The sequence below is a fragment of the Miscanthus floridulus genome, chromosome 14, assembly GCF_019320115.1.
Source record: "Miscanthus floridulus cultivar M001 chromosome 14, ASM1932011v1, whole genome shotgun sequence".
Taxonomy (NCBI): Eukaryota; Viridiplantae; Streptophyta; class Magnoliopsida; order Poales; family Poaceae; genus Miscanthus; species Miscanthus floridulus.
In genome coordinates this window covers 71,519,228-71,537,285 of record NC_089593.1, presented here as the reverse complement: position 1 = coordinate 71,537,285, position 18,058 = coordinate 71,519,228, and the positions used below count along the sequence as shown (strand labels likewise).

Sequence of the window (18,058 nt, the reverse complement as noted above, 5' to 3'; positions counted from 1 at the left end):
ATTTAAGACAAGTTGAGGGGAATACTTAAATGACGAATGTATTCATGGATTGAACCCAATTATGGAGTTTCAACTCAAATTGGTTTCCTTTTTAACAAACTTTGCCAAATCTAAACATAGACACCATGTATCATGCATTATATTCCAGTACAAATTTTAAAAGTCATAATGCACTATATTTCAGGACAGAGAGAGTACTTAAGTGGTAGATTAGGAAGGGCATATTTTTCAGTGGCACATGCACAACTACTTCATTGTTCTCCACTATAATATGGTTTCTTTAAGAGCAATAGTCTATAACTTTCTCTGTATTTTTCTTTTCCATACCAAAACTGATGAAATCTAACATTCTACTTCATTTATGATTAGGCACTAAACATGATTTGTCGTTGGGCTGAAAACCCAAATTCAGATGCGCTCAAGCGACATATTCCAAGGATACATGATTATTTGTGGATTGCTGAAGATGGAATGAAAACCAAAGTATTGTATATTTTATTCCAACTATTCTTGTAGTTTCATGCATTTGCCCTAGATCCCCTTTCTCTCTACTTTTAGAACGGATAAATCGGATATTAAATAACTGGCATGTGATTGGACGTCTCATCATTAACTGTTCTAAGCTAATTAAATCCCATCTAAATACAACCTTATATGATAGGACAAACCTCATGTTCCTTTAATTATTATTTCATAATAACAATTTGGTATAGTCCTCTACAACAAAAGTGTTATCAAAGGTACATGCATTAAATTTCCATTTCACATTAAAGCATTCTTTCATATTTAGATTTTAAAACAACCACAAAAACAAGAAAATTACTGACTCAGACTTCTTTATTCTTACGAAAAAGTGTCTTAAAGGTGGAGAGGTGGATTGTTGTAAATAGTTGTCCTTTCCTTTCTTTGATTGTATTGTGGATGGCAGAAAAAATAATTTATTTAGATTGCTTAATAATTTCTTACTTTTTTCTCTAGATTTATTCCTCGTCGTGGAAGATGTTGTATTACTTGTATTCAGGAGTTCTTTAATAAAACTTTGATGTGCCATTCTGATTGTAGATATACAATGGCACCCATAACTGGGAGTTAGCACTTATAATCCAGGCCTTGTTATCAGCAGATGCTGCCAATGAATATGGTCCAACCATTGAGAGGGCTATGGCATACATAAAGAGAGCACAAGTCTGTTGCTTACCACATCTTCTCGGTTTATCCTACAAAATAACAATTAATTAGATACAAAATTATTTTTTTCTTCATGGATATTTATACTGTTCTTTAACAAACAGGTTACTACAAACCCTCCAGGGAACCCAAGTTATTGGTTCCGGCATAGATCAAAAGGATCATGGCCACTTTCAACTGTAGACAATGGCTGGGCTTCATCGGACACTAGTGCTGAAGCAACTAAGGTCAGCACAAGAAGCTTAATTATAGTTTAGTATTTTGTTTTGATATAGATATAGATAGATAGATAGATAGATAGAGAGAGAGAGAGGGGGGGGGGGGGGGAGAGAGAAGTTAGGAGGGTTGCCAACCCGCGCCATTCAATTGTCCTGGTGGTACGTAGTTGTAACACAATGTGTCCAAAATCTGCTTATATGGCCCATCTCCGCAGTAGAACGGGCCTGCATACCGTAGCACATCTCTTACACTTTTGTCCTCGTTTTGCATAAAAAGGTTAATCCGAATGTGCTAAGTTTGGAATGACAAGGATTATAAGCTGGACCTCACCTTTCTGAACTTTCAAGGTGGTACTAAACCCACCAACTACAACTCCTCATGTGCCATGGGCCAACTTCACAACTACTACAAGCTTTTAATGGACAGCTTTGTTACATTCATCCCCTTTAAGGGTTGACGCCCTCGACAGCTCACCACATACATAGCAGATTTTCAGGACCACCTTTTATACACCCCTCGATGGGCACATGCATTAAGGGTTGATGCTCTGATAACATCTGTAACATCCTGTGTCTAAAATCTTCTTATATGGCCTAGCTCCGCATGTGGAACGGGTGCGTAGCATCTCTTTTGCACTTTCGTCCTCGCTTCGTGTAAAAGAGTTAACCTGGATGTACTACATTTAGAACGACAGGGATTATAAGCTAGAATGACAAGGATTATAAGCTGGCCCTTACCCTCCTAAACTTTTAAGATGATACTAAATTCACTAACTATAGGTTCTCATGTGCCACATGGGCCATGCATGAGCTAACAACACAACTACTATAGGGTAGTAACGGACCGGGGTGTCGCTGTAGTGCTTCACGCCTCCTGCTTGGGTACTAAGGACTGAAGCCAGTGTGGCAGTGACAGGGCCATCTTCATCTTGTTGCATTGTGTTGGTGGCCGACGAGTCGACGAAGGTCAACAGCCTTGTGCGATGCCATGGCGGCCCGATGCTTGCCGGATTGGCGTGTCGTTGCATGACAATCGTATGCGGGTACAAGACTAACATGTCCTGTTGTCATTTGTCAGCCTGTTAAAAAATATCCGTACTGTGCCAGAACGGCTGCTGGATTCACTGCCTCCATGCCTTTCTGGATTCCTAGTCTCACGTCCACCTCTTTGTTCGAGCTGGGCCGCGCAGGTACTCTGTCCGAAAAAAAAGAATATAATTATAAGTTACGGTACCCGTTAAAGTGGTTCAGGTTTGATCAAGTTTCTAATGATAATATCTATATTTGTGGCTTTAAATTAATTTATTATAAAAATATATTTTAGAATTAATCTAATAATATTTATTTGATATCATAAATATTAATATTTTTATCTATAATATAATTGATTAAAATTAAGATACTATGTATGACGTTACATTCATTCTGGGGATGGAGGGAGAACTGCTAAAGTCTTTGCTTTGTCCTCGTCCCATGTTGCTTGGTTGTGCGTGGCTGCTAATTTCTGCAGCCTTCCCTATGCATTGGAAGGCCCGATCGGTTGGAAGGCGTCGAACAAGTGGCAACATGACTGCCAGTTCCTGCAGACCATGAGGGTATAGCCATGAGGGTGGGCCAATATGTTTCTTCTCTTGTCCAAAGACGGCTTAGCGAGACCTATATATCTTGTCTTGGATCTCTCTCGTTCTGTTCGTGACAAGAGTAGTGGCGAACGAACGGCCAGGGTGTGCCCAGTTGTCATGCACCCTAGTTTGATGAAGACATACGTTGAGATCACAGACATTCAGCACTAATCGGGCAAGCAGAGATTTAGTGGTTTGGTGGTCAACAACTTGCGTTTTCAAGACTGCGCATGGCCATATGCCCGTCTCGACTGTTTGCCTGGACGTTTTTGCCTGGTTCGTATGAGCTCGGCCAGGGTAGGTAGAGGCTGGTCTAGTAGGTGCAGTTTGCTGCGTTTGGTAGACTAGACAGGGATCTTACTTGTTTGCCTGCGCAGCGGTATGTGGTCACCTTGGAGTAGGATGTGGTACCCAATTCTTTCCCTTCTCTTCTTGCAGACATTTGTACGAACAGGTTGAAGGCACACAGCCGTTCATGGCTGCAGCCATACCGCCGCCGTCCATGGCAACCACCTGCTCGTCCATGTCGTTGGCCGCGGCGCTCGTCTTCGCGCCTATCTCACTGTCGACCCCTGTGCGCCTATAAATATGTACGGCAGCCGATTGAGACAACCAGTTAATCAAAGACACAGTTACTACAACATTTTCCATTTGCAAAACCTAGTCTCAATTCAAATTTCTATCATCTCTCTGTCTCGACAATGACTTGAGAAGTTCTAAGTGGCATTGCCAACTTTAGAGCAACCCTTGGTGTGCGCTAACCTCGATGCGTTCCACCCGGCCAAAAGCGTCGCTAGATTTTTATGGTTCCGTCGGAAATTTGGGTGGACCGGTCTCTAGAACCAAGTGATCTTGTTTTTGCTGGCAGAGCCACGAGTTCATCTTTTTATGATCTACATGTTCTAGTGTTTTGTTTTGTGGTTATCCTTTGAGGGAACACTAAAACAAAAACATAAAGCAAACGAAACATAGAACGAAATTCACAGTTTATACACACCACCATATATATACATGACTTGACAAATTTGTTTCTTTTCTTGAAATAGGCAATGCTGTTGCTCTCCAAGGTATATCCCAAACTCGTTGAAAATTCAAACGGAGATGGATGGATGTTTAATGCTGTTGATTGCCTACTTTCATTTATGGTATGATTCTATAAAGCATTTATTTAGACTGAAATATTTATTTGTCAAGATCGTACAAAAAAAATACTGATCGAGTCTTGCATCAACCCCATGGTAAGTGAACACATTAGAATATTTTTTATTGGTAATCGATATTTGTTAAGGATATGAATGTTGACGCATAACCAAATCTTCTATCCATATTATTTATGCCGTGCTAACTGTAAGGATACGTTAGCAAAGGAATATGAAAACAGATAAATATTTTTTATCTACCAGGGTGAACTGTTAGACATGCATAAGTCATATCCCCATTTGAAACAAAATATCTACCATTCTCATGGGCATCAAAATTTTCTCCTCTATCACAACTTTGTTTAAGTTTATTTAACAAATCACAATCATATTGTTATCATGAAATGCCCTTAGAGTCATGAGAATGTTGTTTCCAACAAATCAGTACTTTCCGTGAATATGTACCTACCTATAATTTGATTCGCAATACTTATTTTGTCAGTGGGATAATGAAAGAAAAAGAATGTCATCCTCGGTTTGAACTAATTCAAACTTTTGCAAGTTTGACTGAATTTATAGCAAATAATATCAAGATCTGTATCTCCAAAGAGGTTTCTCGTGAAAATATATTTGATTATCCATCTATAATACTCATTATGCATCATAAATATTACTAATTTTTTTTTATAAATAATTGGTCATAGTTGCGATGGATTGACTCCTCGAAAACCAAGAATGACATTCTTTTTGGGAGCATATTATTACTAAAAATTCTTTATAAAATGTAGCTTTCATTTATTGCCTATTTTCATTTATAGTTGGACTTTATGCACATCAATCTATGGTTAGTTTGACTTCTCTATTAACACAATTTATATTCAGCTTATTTTGTGGATGAGACTTTAGGATTTAATACAATTACATTAGTAGTTTTATTTATTCGAATGCAATATTTCACTAATAAAAGGCTCTGTTTTCATCTACAGAACAAAGATGGTTCAGTTTGTACATTTGAATGCCAAAGAACTTATTCTTGGCTAGAGGTGAGTATGTTTTGCGAAGTTGCATGCTGTTGAAAAAACAAAAATAGGACTTTGTAAGAATGTTTACATCTATGTGCAATAATGAAAATCAGTAGCATATCATCTTCTAAAATGTCTCCAAGTGAGAACATGGAGTTTATGAACAACTTGATTTGCTTATTGTTTTGGAAAGAAAAGTAGCACATAACCTCTTCAAAAACAAGATAAAAATATTCGATAGTTATTTTGCAATATTGGACTCGACCGGTTGGGAAAATCAACATAATGTTTTATCTCTAGAGCTCATGAATACACATTTTGATGCAAAAAAAACTTGGTAAGCAAACACCTGTAGGTCGGATCAAGCAGTTTATGAGCATCTGATAAATAATCCAAACTACCCAACAATATTGTTCATAAAAGTTGTCATTGCATTTTGATAGAGGTCTGGTCATGCCACTACTACAAAAAGCATATGTAGCAATGCCTCCTTTTTTCTTAGGGGCGGCTCAGTTTAAAACCGCCCCTACAAATGGTTCCCAAAACGAGCCACCCCTACAAATGCATTTGTAGGGGTTGCTAATATTTTCAGCCGCCCTTAGAAATGGCCCGCACCGAATAGTAAAAATTATATATTGAAATTTGAATTTTTCAAATATCCTCGGATGGAGAAATGCCGAAACAAAAGTTATAGATCTCAAAAAGTTATACAACTTTGTAGTTGATAACTTTTTCATTTGAACTCATCTTGCCAAGGAAAACTACGTTTGAATTTCTCAGATTTGAATTTGAATTTTTTAAACGACCTCAGATGGAGAAACAACCAAAACAAGAGTTGTAGATCTCGAATAGTTATACAATTTTATAGTTGATAATTTTTTCATTTGAAATCATCTACCTAAGGAAAACTACTTTTGAGTTTTCTAAATTTAAAATTTGAATTTCAAACGACTTCGGATGGACAAACAAGGAAGTAGTAGTTCTCGAAAAGTTATACAACTTTGTAGTTGATAAGGTTTTCATTTGAAAGCATCTAGCTAAGGATAATTATGTCTAAATTTCCTACATTTAAAATTTGTATTTTTCGAATGACATCGGATGGAGAAACGACCAAAACCAAAGTTGTAGATCCCAAAAAGGTATACAACTTTGTAGTTGATAATATTTTCATTTAAATTCGTTTAGAGTCTCAAACACTCATTTTGAATTCGGTTGAGTATAATATGAGGAGAAAGAATATCTGGTATAGACACAAGTGAGTGTGAGGTGCAGTGGTTAGAGGAGTAATGTGCGGTGCAGTTGCCACGAAAAATCATGCAAGGCACGGGAGTGTGGCTGCCCGGTGTGGTCTTGATTTTTTTTAAATAGATTTGTAAGGGTGACTCATTTTTCAGCCACCCTACAAACCAATTTGTAAGGGTGGCTGGCCAACCACCACCGATGGTGGGTAGGGGCGGTTAGCCTAGCCGCCCCTACAAACCATCTAGAACTGCCCCTGCAGTGCCTCCCTGGCGTAGTGTGCCATTCTAGATTATGTCTTATTAAAACCAAGATTACATAAAAAATACTTCCTCCAATAATTGTAAACATAAGTCCATTTAGGTTTATCTTAAGTTAAACTCTTTTAGAACTGACTATAGATATTTAAAATTTTACATAGATTAACATACATATGATTGGTAGTAAATTCATTAAGAAAAATACTTTCATTAATATGCATCTCTATTCTATCATATTTTTATATATATTCTTAATCAAAGTTTGAAATTTTGAGTTAGGAGATACCTAGATGGAATTATATTTGTGAATGTAGGAAACAATAGGAAGGTTGATTATGATATTCTTGTTACCTTCCTAAATTTCAAATTTACGAAGATCAATTTTACAATGCTAGCAAAGTTGTCATCCCAACTTAAAGGTGCATTCATAAACAAAAAGAAAATGATCATTGATTGAGATAAATATTTTGTAACTAGTGAAATGTCTCTGTATTTCTATTGGCAAACAAAATCATTTGTATTAGTCAAAATTGTTCGGATCACAATTTTACATCTAATTGTGAAATGTCGATAACTTTTGCAATAAGTAATTTAGCAATTATTTGTTCTTCTATCTGAACAATACTAAATTACATTTATTTTGCTTAGTAAGTGATTTCAAATTGAGAATGAACGGGCCATCAATCAAAAGTAGCAGTGAAGGGCCTGAGTCAAGGAAATTTGTGTAACATTTATATGTGTTAGCATTGGACTCAAAGGATACATTATTTTTCAACATTTTGTTGACACATAAATGTGACAAACACTGAGAACTGAACGTGCATCTGCAATGGCGAATTTTGTGTCCTTTCTTTAGAAACTAGATGGTTCTAGTTTTAGGAAACCCGATGGTCTAGTATTCTTGGTTTAGCTGAGGATGGGTGTATCATTATTTTATTGCAAAGAACAACGAGTTATATAGAAAACAAGCAAATGATACCTACCATACTTACATAATATATGAAAGCCTAATTCCCCAAGTAAACTAGCAAAGACCATTCACTACCAAAATGGTGAAGTTCTCCTAGTGTTTTTAAGTAGTAGTAAAACACTACCACTAGTCATAGCACATAGTAATCCTCACTAGGAGGCATTTGGTAGAGAAAGTTTATACTAAATGTTGAATGCTAAAACACTAGGAGAACACCACATCACTAGGAGAAGTTTTAAATTCTGGTTGTGATTAAAGCTCTCGCCCGGGAGGCTAGACACAAAGCAACATATGTGCACCATCTATGGTAATTTATGATTACGAAAACTGTTTGAACAAATGTTTTCGGTTGCGGGACTACTCAACTTGAGAGATCAAACTAACTTGGGTTTTACAGTTGAGGGATACACCCAAACCAATGATTTAATGGTTGAGGGAGAGAACGAACCTGGGTTTTAGTGTTTAGGTTATGAGTTTTAGAGTTAGGGTTTGCAGTTTAGGGATTAGGGTTTAGCAAGGTTGTGATTTTTGGGCTGGGAGTTTGGAGTTTTGGTTTGGTGTCTTCATAATAACTAATTTACTATCGCAACTTATTGGTACTAAAACACTTTTTAGTTTATGATAATTTGGGTTATGAAATTCCTTTGATTTATTGTTGCAACTTATGCTACAAAAATAATCAATATAGATTATTCCAAATAGCATTTAATGTTACTTGTCAACTTTAAACTACACACGTGGACCTAGCCGTGCACATTGTAATGAATAGATTAATATTTCTTTATAATAACAAATTTACAAATGCATCATGAGTGATTAAACTTGTTTGTATTTATACTATTACTACTAGTAGAAAATGGTATATTACTCCTGAACTCCACCATATGCACATGCACCTACCCTTGCACGTTGCGTTGAAATACCATTACATCTTCACAGAAAAATTTACTAGCAAACTTTTCCAAAAAAATCCTTTAAATTTATAATATTGTTCCTTATAATATGTGATATTACTTAAGTGCTCCTTAAATCCAGCCCATACACATGCACCTTGCCTTGTACATCATAAATTAATCACAATAATTAATGTACTACTATAACATCTGCTTCTAAAACACCTTTTAATTTATAATATTTTCCATGTAGTATGTGATACTGCACCTTAACTCTAACTTTTCATATGCACCCTGCCTTGCACATTCCACCAAAAATACTATTACTACTCGGTTAAGGGTTTTAGGATTTTGGTCTAGGGTTTTGGGTTCAAGTTCATAGTTTTGCATGTTGGGTTTAGGGTTTAAAGTCTTGTATTTAAATTGTGCGGTTTCACGGTTTAGAGTTTATGGTTTACGGTGGTGTTTTGGAATTAGTGTTTAGAGTTTATTCAGGGTTCTAAGTATGGTATTGGAGTCTAGTGTGGTAATGTTTTGTGGTTTCAAGTTTGGTATTTGGGTTCTATGGTTTATTGTTTAGAGTTTAGGTGGCACATATCGCAGTAGTAAATATTTTCAACATAAAATATTGGTGGCATGTAGCTATGTGAATTATAGATAATATAGTAGAGAAAATTAGTTATTATAATGCCAATAGTAAAATTTTAAATGACAAGAGTAATTTTAAAAGTGTAAATGACCAAAACCAATGAAAATTGCAGATAGAAGTGAGTTGCAACATCACTACCTTAAACACAATTATCTATTAGTTCAAAATATTAAATTTTTATCAACTAACTGTAAGAAAATAAACTATAACGACTAAGCCATCTTATGATTACTACTACCTCTATCACCCAAGATTCTTTGGAACACATACTACTCTAATTATTTTCCAACATAGTGATAAATTCCAATTTTTAAGAATCTACAACTACTATTCATATTTCAGTTAAATTTCTCCAACATTTCTCCTCAAACATATTATTTTCATTCAAATAAAACATCATCAAATTATGAGAAAAATATTTCTAGAGAACAGAACTCTATACAACTGAACTCCCTTATTTATTTGCTTTGCACATAATATAATTCATTTCTCTTCTAATCATGGAATATTCCTTTTTCATTACATTAAAAACTCGAGAAAGTATTATTTTCCATCATATTTTTTTTGCCAGACACATGGCCATGACAGTATTAGGAATTTTCAACAAATGACAATGAACAAATCACACATCTAATCTTTAAATGGATCATGGAATTTACTACCATAAATCTCTTGCACACCTGATTGTCATTTAGCTTTGCAACAATATTAAATGATTCAACATTACTAGAATCTTCCTTATTGACACCACTCCACATTTCCATGCCACCATGTATCTTGAAACAACTAATGAAATAATGGGTGCAAGTTTGACCTAGCTTCCTTTGCCTTGGAATCTCATTTTAAGGTTCCATGCATACATTTCTCCCTGAAGTCTTTCCCATGCTATCCTGCATTCATGCATGCCATAATTGAGCCCTCGAATTCCTCGTTGATTGCTTGCACACATGTCCCACTTTGGAGTGATCCAAACTTAGGTGCTGAACTTGCCTCAAACTATAATAAGTTACTCAAACGTAATCAGTTACAAATGCACACCTCTAGCAAACTCAAAGTTACTACTCCAAAATCAAAGATTATGGTTGTCTATAACATAGCTTCATTGTTAAAAACACTAGATAAAAATCATGGTTTGAGATGAAAAAATTGTCAGGATGAATCCAATCCAACGATAAATTGTTTTGAGGCACAATGTGATCAAATTTCACTGCTTGGAGATTCAAATGCCATAAGATTTCTTGTGTTAAGGAAAGAAGAAGGGTTGCCACCAGAATTTACTACTTGGCGATACAAACCAGTGGATTTACTCCATATGTGATGATTTACAGCTGCCCATATAGGTTTATACAGTTGTAGAGGTTAATTTTTACGTTGTGAGATGAGCGACTTTATGGATGGGGATGCCGAGGTGGTATATAGCTATATATGAACATAGTTATATGAATATAGGCCACTGGTGAATTCAGAAGTTAATTGGGACATCATGAAAAGGTGAAACATATATTCAGACTAGGGGTAATATTAATGGATCACAATTTTACTAGGTCAATGGGTATTGTTGCTTAGCAAAAAAATTATTTTGTTACTCTATCACCTTATTTTACGGAGTCCATATATAGCACAAGTTATCAATAAAACCACAACGTATAGCATTGTTAATAAATATTCAAAATTATCACGATGTTAGCCACTAATAACGATATTGAAAATAACAAAGAAAAAAATACTTTTTTAGGAAACAGGAATGAGTACTTTATATATTCTGATAATATAGCTCCATGTAGACTGACATTTGTTTCATTTGGCATCCTAGATTCTGAATCCTTTGGAGAGTTTTCGAAATATTGTCGCCGATTACCCGTAAGAACAATGATGACTCTTCTAAATATGAATCTCATGTTGCCATTTCAATTTGTTTTGAAAACTATATCACTCAATTCATCCATTGGCAGAACGGTTGAATGCACATCCTCAGTGTTGCAGTCTTTGATATTATTTGGGGATTTTAATTCAGAGTACCGCAGCAATGAAATAAAAGAAAATGTTAACAAAGCTGCCGTATTTATTGAGAGCAATCAAAACAAGGATGGATCCTGGTTTGTATGAAAGCATCTTCTATTTTGTATGAATTATCTTTTTTTGCTCTATGTCTAATAATGACTAAATAAACAATTACCTGCAAGGTACGGCACTTGGGGAATATGTTTTGTCTATGGGACCCTCTATGCGATAAAAGGCTTAGTTGCTGCTGGAAGAAATTATGAGAACAATATTTGCATTAGGAAAGCATGTAATTTTTTGCTCTCAATACAACTCAAAACTGGTGGCTGGGCAGAGAGCTATCATTCCTGTGAAAGACAGGTGAAGAACAATATTTCATTTTACATAGATCATGTCATCAGTTACTTAGCAACAGCCATGAACTCATATGTATAGAGAGCACCCTATCAAAGAAAGAGCCTAAGACATATGCGTGTCTATTCACAAAGTTTTGGTTTCAATTTGCATAGACATATTCATTTCGTTACTACAAATTACAAAAAGATGAGTACTCAATTGTCATTAGGTCTGTTTGGAGACGTGTCACACACACACACACACCGCATGGGAAAGGTCCAACTAGGAATGGGTGGGCCGAGCCTGCTGAGGAAGAGACTCAAACTGGACGAGGTACATGGACTACTTCGAAGACAAGATATCGACTAGATAGCCTTGGGAGCCAAGAAAATTGTATTGGTCCACTCAACCCGATAGGATTTTCCTTAACAAACTAGGAAACCATATGTTGTTGACGGAGAACAACTTAAATACAAACCATTTTAAACTGAATTAACTAAAACAAACAGTAAAATAGGAAGCAATGAGATGAGAATATGTGCGAAACCAGCCTTCTGTCGTTTCGCACGCGTATGTAGAAACGGTGAAACTTTTTGGTTATAAATCACTTGCTGGAAAGACCATTTGGAAGTGATTAAGCTGATTCTCACCAGAAACTAAAACGTTTCTTCTATCCAAACGCACCCTAAATATGTTTCGTGTTTTACCCCCTCTAATTCCTTGCACACAAAAAATTGATCTACTTGTCGGACAGAAAATCCTATCACACGCGCACGCACACACACACAGACACACACACACACAAGCCAGCCACAATAAATTATTCTATAGCCACTTTGAATTACCATAAAAGACTGTACTAAGTAACAAGATTACTATAACTCCTCCTAAATGATTTACTATAATATATGCTAAATATCACCATGAGTTATAGTAACACATGTATTGTAAATATGTAGTCACATTATCGTAAAACTAGTCCTCCCCCCCGTTCCAATTTATAAGTCGCTTTGACATTTTTTATACACCCATTTTGCTATGCATCTAGATATAATAATATGTCTAGATACATAGCTAAATTGACGAACCAAAAAGTCAAAGCGACTTATAATTTGAAACGAAGGGAGTACAAACATTATCGTAAATTGAGGTGGCCATAGAATAAGTTATTCTATGGCCAGCAATAGATTAGCCTGAAAGAGTTCTAAGTGCAACCATCGAAGGCATTGAACTAAGTTACCTAGCATTTTCAAAGTTTGTTAACTCATTTACATGGTTTTTTCAGAATACTATCAATTTCCTTATAGCTAGTAGTGATCCTAATCCTAGAAAACACTTGTTTTGATGATGCGCAGGTCTATGTAGAGGGTCTTAGCACTCATGCTGTACAGACTGCTTGGGCGATGCTAGCTTTGATTTATGCTGGACAGGTTTTATTTCTTGATCACATATATGTCATTTAGTGCATAGGACTACTCCCTTGTTACAAAAAACAATGCAATGTATTTATATGTAATCAATCATCACAACATTTACGAATTGCAAATACCTCGATGTGTTAGGTTCATCTCAAAAATATTTTCGTAATGATATTGGTTTACTAGATTCATCAAATAAAAATATGTTTGTGTTTTATATCATCTTGGTATCCAAAGCATCACTGTCGACTACTAGTTGGAGTACCATTAATTATTTATAAATACATGTTGATTGCATCCACCTTTCTATTCTAATTTGTACAATTAGATGGAAAGGGACCCAACGCCATTACATCGAGCAGCAAAAGTATTGATTAATATGCAACTGGAGACAGGAGACTATCCTCAACAAGTGAGTTTTCCAAACATTGTTACGATGCAAAAGAAAAAATGTACTCTCTCTCATCATGAATATAAGTCTGTTTTAGTTTTTCCTAAGGTCAAAGTTTTCTAACTTTGACCAGCAATGCATAAAAGTTTGTATGATCATGATTGCAGAAATATTGCGCTGCAAAAATCATGTAATTTCACAATGTATAATGCTTTTCATTTAATGTTATTTATTTTTGTAGACATACTAGATGGACTTATATTTATGATCATCGGTAGTATGAGCAATCTATTTGTTATGTCTGAGCCCAACTATGTGCCCCTCTTGATTTTGAGAGAACTCTACTTAGGACCTGTTTGGCAGGGCTCCAGCTTTGAAAACATAGCTCCAGAGCAGGTGCTCCACCATTGGAGCAGCTCTACGGTGGAGCTGAGCTCCCACCAAACCGTCGGATAGAGCTCCAACTTTGAGATGGATTCATTTGTAATTTTTGAAACACAAATAAGGACTAAAATAAAAAAGCATCTCCTTCTTCCCTCTAGCATGCGGCAGACCGAGGGAGGGGCCGTGCCCGAGGACGCCGGGGCCAGCGCGGCATGGGGAGGGGCGCGGCCAGGCCCGAGGCTGCCACGGCCGTCGCGAGGGCATGCAGCCATGCCTGAGGCCGGCGCGACCTGGTGTGAGCTCAGCGCTCAAGCATGAGGCGGGGTGGGGCCGGGGTCGAGATGTAGGGTGCAAGGCGAGGCGGGGCTGGGTCGCCACAGCCAGCGCTACCGGCGGCATGGCTAGCGCGGCCGACGGCGGCCATGTTTGCCTGAGCGAGCACGCGCTGAGGGCGCAGGGACGGGGCCAGCGAGCGAGGTGTCGGAGGAAAAATAAAGAAAGAAGCATGGAATGTTTATTTTCCACTAATTAGTGGCAGTGGTAGGTAATTTCCACCAACTTCACAAAATTAGAGTTTTAAGAGCACCCCTTGAGGTGCTCCATGGATTTGGTGGATCTGGGATCTAGATCCATGTTTTTGGCAGATCTGGAGTTCGCGGAGCTGGGGCGATTGGCTGAAAAAAATGGGAGAGAGCTGTTTTTTAGGATCTGGAGCTGCGTGGAGCTCTGCCAAACACCCCCTTACTGATTCCCTATGGCCTAGACAAGGGGGTGTTTACTCTTATTTTGGTGATCCTATGCAGAAGCTAGGTATTTTCATGTTTATTATTCAATTATTCTACTATCACATTCCTAGGTAATGGCCTCTTAGATAGCTGTATTGGTTAAGTTTCAATGATGGGTGCCTTTGAGATTTCAATCAATTGCATTGTGTGTTCTGCATATATATAGTAGACAGGTCATATATATACTATTATATGTTTAGCTAGTTAGTTCCTACATTGCATGTTCATAGTTTTATTTTGTGCCTATAACTTATTGGAGATATCTCACCCTAGAATTATTACCTTGTAAGAGAAAAAAGTGTCGCCATTACATTTCCCATAACCTACCATCACTGACCATTTCTTTTGCATTTTGATTATAGGAACATGTTGGCAACACCAACTCCTCTGTTTACTTCAACTACCCCAACTACCGTATTTTGTTCCCTGTTTGGGCTCTTGGAGAGTATCACCGCAAAGTACTTGCCAAGAGTAATTGAAGGGACCCCATGCAATGCAAAAATATCATATGTAGTATTATGTCACATATTAAAGGAAAATTATATTGGAATCAATAAAACCACTTGTATTTTCTATCATGAAATGTAATTGGGTAGCCACATACAAGATTGCAGTGGGCCATGTAATCATGTATAAGTATTGATTATGATGTATGCATACTATTCTGAACACCCTGATCACAAATAAGTAAATTCGATTTGTGTACAATCAAATTATCTAGACTTTGTAATTTCAGAACAACATATATTTTATATACTTCATAAACATGGTGCCACATGCATGTAATACTTTGGCCCATTAGTGTCCTGGATTCGGGTCGTTATTATGGAAAAGTGTAAATATGCAGTAAATCCTAATAATCTATTAATTGCTTCATGGTTTCTGTTCCATGTAGAATAAATTGATAGCCTTAAGACAGAGATTATATTATTAAGCACTGCATCCTTCATAAAAGCAGCAGGAAAAATGTTGTAACAACAACAACTGCAGGACTACTAAACAGTTGGTGCTTCCAGTCTATAACTCTATATTGATTTCAGATTTTGGTCTCGTGCAACTCTTTGTCATGATTTGTATAGAGCAAACTCTGCTTCTAGCTTTCTTTTTCCAAGAACCGGCAATCACACATTAGTAGAGAGTTCATTTTTACGTGGCATCATAACCACACTACCTCTTTCTTTGTCAAACACTCAACCTATAAGTTCAAATTTGCATACAAATTACAAATCAAAGGCGACATCACCAGAATATTATCTCTTTCAATAAAGTATAATCTAGTAGATAAGCCATAAATATTGGCCATAAGCTGGATGTCATGGGAAAGTTTTAGGTTTAAAATGTTTTATGAACCCCACAACTGCCTACCATAACCATATGCCGTGATATTAGGTTAGGGCATGTTTGTTCTAGCTTTTTGTTGGCTTCTTCCAACCAGAAGCAAGAAACTGAAACAAACATCCTAGCTGTTTGAGCTAGATTTTGAAAACTTGTAAATCTAGCTTCTGAGGAAACATACTAAAAGCTAAAAACCACACTAAGAGGAACTTTTTTGGCTTTTGGGTGTGCTGAGAAGCTTTAAAAAAATATTATAAAATTCAATAGCAAAAAGCTAGCAGCCAAAATCCCAAAGTTCGAAAGCCAGCTTCTAAGCCAAAAGCCCAAAAACTGTAGCTCAAACAAAAAGACCCTTAAGGTGCTAGCGGACTTTGCATGAGTAGGATAGCGGGCCAAACCCCATGGTAAAAGGGGTGACGGGTGCCTAGTTAAGTTAGGGTGGACTTGATTTTATAGAGGGTGTTCAATTGGCTAGCTAATGATGTCACTTGTGCTTTGTTTTCTTGTCCTTTCTCTATAATTTCTACTAGTATCTCATATAATTAAGAATTGGGTCTTTTTGCTATATCTCCATCTCTTTTGTTCTTTTTATTATTGCCTACTAAACATTTAGTTCATCCCCAAATTATGCCATACAAATACCGAGTTAATTGTAAGAGTTTTGCTCCAGTAGACCTCCTAAAAAAGTTTGCACGAATCCCATTTGGATCCATTCATTTTGGAGGAATTGGAATCTACTTAATGGACTAGGCTATTTGGCTTGGAATTTGACATTCTACAACTTTCCAAAGTTCACATATAAGTCTGTCTCAAATTCATAGGGTGGGAGATGGAAGTTGATTCTGTAGATCACCAACGCTATGTTTCTACTCTGCAAATTATAGCACGTTGTTTGGCTCACTCCCCTACAACAGAAATACAACACATAAGTATCTCCCTTGTATGGCCAATACTAGTATACAAATATATTCCACATACAACCATATTAACTTAATTAATTTGTACCTAAATTAATTGTTGGCCGCATGAGAATGATGGAATTAGCAAGAGATTGGAATATCCATATTGTGCTTTATTTTGGCTCAAACGTCTACTATTAGCATTGAGTATCTTGATACCATTTACATGATAGTTGAATGTAACTCATTTTACACTATAGTTGAATGTAACTGATTAACAAATAGTATGATCCATAGTTGAATGTAACTGATTAACAAATAGTATGATCCATAGTTGAATGTAACTGATTAACAAGTATTTTTGGCACTACCTTGTGTTTTAGTACAATATTTTTTTTTGCGACTTGTGTTTTACTACAATATATATGTGAAGTCTGCATACAGAAGCTTAGACTGGTAGAAATGACCCATTGTTTTGTAAGGTATACACATGCATTTTTGTCATATCTTGCAACGCACGAGCATTCACCTATCGAATGAATTAAAGGTGTTCATATAGGTGATGATTTGGCATCAATGGCTATAAATGGTTGTATGCAGAATCAGAAATCAGTAAGTGGTAACAGTACAACACACATTTAAACTCAAACTATTGTGGCATTACTTTTTCCAATGCAAGTTGCAACACGTTTAAACATGAATTATTGTGATATTGTTTTTTTTTGTTGCAACGCACGGGCATGACCTAGTGTTTTAAAAACATGAGCCATGTAAATATCTTATTCTCTTATGTTTGTTTAGGCCACCTTTTGTTGAGATTGTCAGATTCCATGTAACTTATGAAAAGTTTCATGAGGCCCTGAAGCCTAGAGGGAAAATGATAACAATGTCATGACATTGTGGACAAATGAATTCAATCATGTCTGCTTTGAAGCTTCCATACATGGCATCAATGTTTTAAAGAAATTTGCCTTCAACGTTGTGTACACGGTAAGCTTTGTAGGGCCAAGATGGTGGACTAGAGGGGGTGAATAGTCCTTTCTAAAGCTAATTGTGCTGGCTAACCGAAACAAATGTGGAATTAAACTAATCGGTCTAGCCAAGCCTACACCCCTCTATCTATCTATCACAGAAGCACCTTATAAAAGATCCTAACTGAACAACTAAGGTGCCAAGCTAGTGGGAGCTCACCTACACAATTCTAGTTAGCAAGGTCACATAAATCTATGCAACTAGCTAGTCAACTAAGCACACCGTGAGCTCCTACACGTACCAATGAGCACAAGCACAAGCACAAAGCAAACAACAC

General features: G+C 36.6%; 1 protein-coding gene across 2 annotated transcripts; it reads left to right on the top strand.

The window, feature by feature from the left end:
• The first annotated feature begins 373 nt into the window (after nt 1-373).
• On the top strand, nt 374-15,244 carry LOC136506013 (achilleol B synthase-like). Of its 2 annotated transcripts, none has more exons than XM_066501141.1 (11): nt 374-483; nt 1,063-1,185; nt 1,293-1,415; nt 4,075-4,095; nt 5,154-5,210; nt 11,014-11,060; nt 11,153-11,296; nt 11,384-11,561; nt 12,893-12,967; nt 13,284-13,367; nt 14,878-15,244. In XM_066501141.1, the coding sequence occupies exons 1-11, from the start codon at nt 379-381 to the stop codon at nt 14,992-14,994; spliced, it is 1,074 nt and encodes a 357-aa protein (XP_066357238.1). In that variant the 5' UTR covers nt 374-378; the 3' UTR covers nt 14,995-15,244. The 2 variants fall into 2 exon arrangements, with proteins under 2 accessions (XP_066357238.1, XP_066357237.1); XM_066501140.1 differs by having other exon boundaries at nt 4,075-4,173.
• The last annotated feature ends 2,814 nt before the right edge of the window (nt 15,245-18,058 follow it).

Coding starts and splice junctions, on each gene's coding strand:
- LOC136506013 (XM_066501140.1), top strand. CDS start 379: ATGATTTGTCGTTGGGCTGAAAACCCAAATTCAGATGCGCTCAAGCGA. Junction 11,061..11,152: donor AATATTGTCGCCGATTACCC/GTAAGAACAATG, acceptor ATCCATTGGCAG/AACGGTTGAATGCACATCCT. Junction 12,968..13,283: donor CTTTGATTTATGCTGGACAG/GTTTTATTTCTT, acceptor TTGTACAATTAG/ATGGAAAGGGACCCAACGCC.